The 5,996-nt window shown below is 35.7% G+C and overlaps 1 protein-coding gene across 1 annotated transcript in view; it reads left to right on the top strand.

Moving 5' to 3' along the window:
- PREX2 (phosphatidylinositol-3,4,5-trisphosphate-dependent Rac exchange factor 2) overlaps positions 1–5,996 on the top strand; it is a 306,900-nt gene that overhangs the window by 203,568 nt on the left and 97,336 nt on the right. Inside the window, exon 28 of the mRNA XM_012663111.1 lies at positions 2,071–2,112. Within this exon, the coding sequence (XP_012518565.1) occupies positions 2,071–2,112 (42 nt within the window). The remainder of the gene's footprint in view (positions 1–2,070; positions 2,113–5,996) is intronic.

Here is a 5,996-nt window from a genome sequence, read left to right as displayed (position 1 = left end):
ATTGAGATCGTTGAAATCAGTGCTTGTTATGTAGAGGTACTCTGAAGTAACCTCACCAGTTCAGCACAAATTTATCTTATTCAACTTAAAGTCATTTTCATTCTATTTCTGAAATTGTCTTTATTTAGAGAATGATTTAATGAAGGGTTAGGTCTTGGCTGAAAATTTAACATAATGCCACCTGGCCAGAATTTGATGTTTTATATAGGTAGCTGGGGTGACCTGGTCTGATATTTCCTGGTTTCTGATTTCAAAATATCTCATCAATTATATACCAAATATGATATCAAAAATCATAATTCTATGATCTGTCTTTAGGAAGGATTGTTACAGTGCCATTCAAAAATTATATCGTTATATACTCATCCATCCATAGCAGGTTAGTTAAACTGCGGGTAGAAGAGAACAGAGGAGATAGTGGATTAAGTGGGGCCACATTGATTATTTGGTGTCACTAAGATGATGCCTAGCTCCTTCTTCACCTCTCACTAAGTTATGGTCTCATGTTATGAGCTGAATGAAGATACTTTTACAGAGTAGCTCATCATCACCTTAAATTCAAATGTCTATTAGCGAACATATTTTCAACTCTTTGCTCCCTACAAAATTTGTACTCTTTTCAAAGTCTCCCATTTTTTCAGTAACCTACTTTTCTTTTTCTGCATTTGTCCTATTATCCTAAAGAGTATTTCTTCAGTTTTCCCCTTTTTCATCATCACCTCAGTAATGGTGATGATTTTGTGGCTAATCTCCTGTCTCCATCTTTTCTGATTCATATATACCATTATCAGATTCATCTTCCTAAAACACCATGTTCCTAGCGTCAGTACTCTGCCACTGAGCTTGTAGTGATTTTCTGTTAGATAAGTGTAAACTCATCAATCTGATGTGAGAAAGAAGCCATTTTTCAGTGGGGCTTTCTAATTGTATCCCAGTCTCAGTCCTTAAGAATAACATCTCTCTGTGGTAGATTGTTGGATAATTGTTATTCATTCTTTACTATATTCCTTTGTTAGCACAATTTCTTACTCTTAGAATATGTTCCTACTCCCTTGACAGTCAAAATTTAAATTTTTTATAAAATATTTTCCAGTCTGACTTAGAATTCTGTACCAGCTTCGGCTACATCCAGATTACAACAATAACAGTCTTCACGTGTGTATAGAGCACTTTAAACAATTTTCGAAGACTTTTCATATGTATTCACACTTATTTTTCCTACACAGGCCTGTAAAATAGATAAGGTAGATGTTATCATCATTTATGAATGAACCGAGACTCGAAAGTAGGTTAGCAATTTTCTAAAGCCACAAAGCTAGTATATAATGGATTGGTCTTCTGACTTTTAGTTTAATATACTTTTCTGCCTCTGAAATCCTTTTGTTCTTGCAGTCTCACTTGTAAAATTTAGTGCCCTTCCATGTATTTCCTGCATTTCTTATCAGTTAATTCTGTCTCTCTGACTCTATTGTGAACCTGTCTAGAACAGGATACAGCTTGACCTTTTTTGGTTTTCCGTAATCTTGAGTACTTAGCAGGAACTGTGTAAGTTTTTAAATTTACCTATTGCAAGGAAACTATATACCATCTGGAAGCAAATGAACCCATAACTCATTGGGCACATAGTAATGAGTATGAAGTGAATATACATTTATCAAACATCTCTGATTGGCCTTGTGTAGGATATGGTGGGAAGAAGAGTATACATACATATATATAAAATTTTTTTAAAGTAGCAGTGGCAAAAATATTATTTGAGAGTTTACTGACATACACTATAACAGCTGTAGGAGTTTAGACAACACCATGCAGGCTAAAATAGCTAAGGATGACCTACAAAGTTGGCAGGATTTGAATGGTGTTTTATCTACTAATATTAAAAGACATTTTAGCATCTTGAACAATGGATAGAATTTATATAGGCAAATAGTCAAGAATAGAATGTCAAGTCAATGAGATTTTTGTTATCTAATATAATAAGATTGTGCTAATTTTACTACACAGTTAAAATGTGGTATTTGTGGCAGAAAAAGAGTGAAGAATTAACTGATGTGTTTTCTTTCTCTGCAGAGGTAAAGTGTAGGATACTCCTGGCTCTTCTTGAATATTCAGGTAACATGTTACATTATTTTTACTATTGAAGTATCCTGGCCTAGGATCTTAACTGTCTTATAATATGAAGGCCATGCCTTCAGCCGTTTACAAAGATAGATGTAGATATGATCCCTACCATCTCTACAGCCTTGGAAAGATTAGAAAAAATACATAGTTTTGATAAAAACACGAAAACATACATTCATCCTCAATTATAGGTAAAGATATGAATTCATATGTAAATATATATTTAAACAGAATGTCATTAAAAAGGAGAAAGGGAGCAAGTTTTGCTAAAGGTAATTGTGCTAATAGGATTTATTGTGAAACTGTGCCTAACTTTAATATGAACAAGGATGTATGTCAGCATTTTACAAATCTTACTCATATTAAAACACTTCTACCACACACTTAGTGGGAGTTCAAAAAATATTGGCAACGGAAAGTGACATTGAAGGACAATTAAATATTTGATGAAACTCTAAATTACAGACAGCAGACTGTTAGTGTCATAAAGGCAGGCACTGTATCTATTTTGATCATCCACAAATGCCTAAAATAGTGGCTGGCACGTAGATGTTCAACAAATATTTGTTACAAAGGAAGAATCTATGAAACATTTTAGCAAGGTTTTTATTAAAAATACATTAAAAGGAAATGGCCCCTCAAATACATGCTGGTGAATAGTTTAATGTTAGCTTGCTATATTTCTCTTTCGGTAGATATAGAGACATATAGATATGTTGATTGACTTATTTGTATTATTTTAATCTATTTCTCATGGAGTGTGTGTATGCACAAATGCTATTATACTAACCTTACATTTTGATAGGGATTTGTTCCTAAAACTATAACCTGTTATACAGGAACAATTATGTGTTAGAGTACCTTTTGCCGTGTCAAAAAAAAAAAAAAATCCCCAAACTTTGTGGCTTAAAACAGCCACCATTTATTATTGCTCACCTGTCTAGTGTCAGCTGAGCTGTTCTGTGGATCTGTGCTACGTTTTATTGATCTTGGCTGGGTTTGCCCATGTGTCTGCAGCCAGGAAGTAGGTTGCCCGGGCACAGATGATCTAGGGTGCCCTTGCTGACATATGTGACACTTGGCTGGCTGTTAGCTGCAGTAACAGGGCTGCCATATCTCTCATAATCTATGAGGCTCACCTGTTCTTGTTCACATCGTGGATTTGCAAGGTTCTGAGAAGAGAGAAGAAGTGTACAAGAGCTTGCCACCTTCTGTTGGCCAAGATGTATATCTGACAGGCTCAGATTCAAGGGGTAGAGACGTGGACTCTGCTTTTGATGGAGGAGTCTCAAAATTATATTGCAAGGGCATGGGTACGGGGAAGGGAAGAATTTGTGACCACTTTACAATCTACTACACTCAGAAATTTTTAATTATAAATGATTGAATGAGCCAAGTTAACCAAGAGGGTTTTTATCTGTTGGTTGGTTTTTGCCTTAATTAAACACGTTTTTGCCTTGCTTTTTGAACGAGTAATAATATTTGGTTATTAAGTATGAAATGCTCTATTTCCTTAAGTACTAAGTTTGACAGTTGATATCGCTGACATTTCATTTTGACACTTGTTGTTTTATTTTTATTGTGAAGGTACATCCTCAGTTTTGCAAACACATGTTTTGGCTTGTGATTATCTTTCACATTTTTTTTAGAGTAATTTTTGTGAAACCGTGGATAAGTCAAAAATTTGTGTTATTTTTGAATGTGAGTTCTGCTGTGGAACCAATGCAGTGCAGACAGCTCGAAATATCAACCAATCGTTTGGGAAGGATGTGGCTAATGAACGCACAGTATGTCGATGGTTTAAGAAGTTCTGTTCTGGGGATTTTAATCTAGAAAATGAGCCACGTGGCGACTTCAGACCAAGGTGGATAATGATGAGTTGTAAGCTGCAGTGGAAGCGAATCCATCTCAACCTACTCATGAATTAGCAGCAAGGTTTGTTGTTACTATTCTAACAACATTGGACCATTTGAAACAAATTGGCAAGGTAAAGAAGCCGGATAGATAGGTTCTGCATGAATTAAACAAGTGTCAGAAGAGAAATCGTCTCAAAGCTTGCCTTTCTTTGCTGTCACAACATAAATGCAAATCATTTCTACGCCATATCGTTACATGTGATGAAAAATGGATTCTTTTTGGCAGTCACAAGCGTTCGGCACAATGGCTGGATAAAGATGAAGTGCCGAGACACAATCCAAAACCAAATATTCATCAAAAAAAGGTAATGGTGCGTGTTTGATGGTCCAGCGCTGGTATAATCCACCCCAGCTTCGTGAAACCTGGTTAATCGATTGCAGCAGATGTCTACTGCAACCAGCTGGAGGAAATGATGAGGATGCTTGCGATTAACAGCTGAGATTGGTCAATAGAGACAGGCTGATCCTCTTGCAAGACAAGGCTCGACCACATGTCGCACAAACAACTCTGCTCAAACTACAGAGACTGGACTTGGAGACTCTCTGTCATCCACCATCTTCACCAGGCCTTGCACCAACTGACTACCACTTCTTCCAGGCTTTGGATTCCTTCTTGGAAGGAAAAATACTCAATTCTCAACAAGCTACGGAAAATGCCTTTTGTGATTTCATTGCCACTCGCTCTCCAGGCTTCTTTGTCACTGGCACAAACAAGCTACTATTAGGATGGCAAAACTGTGTCGATAGTTTAGGTGCATACTTTGGCTAATCGTACTTCTTGTTGGAAATATAATAAACTACACTTTTGATTCAAAATCAGCATTTCATATTTAATGACCTAAATAATGACAAAAATATCTTACCTTTTTGAGCTTTACTAATAACAACACACTTCATGGACCTCATTTTCATGGATTTCACTGGGTCCTCACAACTACTCTGTGAGACTATTACTATTGTTTCCAAGGTAAAGTAATTGACATTCAGGCAGATTAATAATAACTAGCAAATTGTATTCATGCAGCACATATTTTTGTGCATCTGGAAGGTTAGGCATATTGAAGCCTTATTGAGTAAATGAATAAAAAGTAGATGGCGGTTTTGAAATTCAAACTTAGTTTTGCCAATTCCAGAAGTGATCCTGGAATGCTTTGCTTCATTCATTAATATTCAAATGGCTGTTCTGGCAGATGCTTATTTTGATTTCAATTTTGTTTTTCTATTCCTCCCATGATTCTCCCTTTTCCTCCTTTATTTGCTCGCTCTCTTTTCCCTCATATATATGTGATGGCACCAAAACAGTAACCAAATTACTTCGTATATTTGGCTGTGAAACTATGTTCTTCGCTTGGAAAGGGTAGACTGTGTCTGTTAAATATTAGTACTATTCTTAACCCCCTTTTATTCCTGCCTTTCTCTTTCTCTAATCTCCTTTTTTGTTGTTGTCATTTCTTTTTTTATTTTGCTTTCTTTCCCCTACAATCTCTGTGTCAGAACAATAGCTGAAATTGCTTATGTATGTCTAGAAACCATCTTATTCTTTTTGGACCAGCCAGCTAATTATGGAACTCGAACTTTCAACATTAATTGAAGGTGTAAATATTTTAAAACGTGTGTAGAAGATGAGTTTAATTTAGTGCTTAAGTACTGAAATGAAGCCTTTGATAGGTACAAAACCCACTTGTTTTGAGTGTATTCCTACTACAAGAAAAATCACACTCTACAAAAATAATAAACAAGATGTCACAAAAAACCCCAGAACTCTTGCTTTTCTTCTTTTGCTAGACGCTGGAAGCAGATGTTGTAATTCTTGCTGTAGTTCTTTCTTATTAATAATAACTTTAGTAAAGGATGGACACTTGTGAATTTTCAATCGCTGCATAATTGAAAGAAAAAGAGCTGGGTGTTTTTGCCGGCAGGTTGTCAATTTTGGTTTATTTCTTTATTTATCAATATTGT

Source organism: Propithecus coquereli, unplaced genomic scaffold (assembly GCF_000956105.1).
Source record: "Propithecus coquereli isolate 6110/MARCELLA unplaced genomic scaffold, Pcoq_1.0 Scaffold8, whole genome shotgun sequence".
NCBI lineage: Eukaryota > Metazoa > Chordata > Mammalia > Primates > Indriidae > Propithecus > Propithecus coquereli.
The sequence above is the reverse complement of the archived record's forward strand: the minus strand, read 5'-3'. Positions and strand labels throughout refer to the sequence as shown.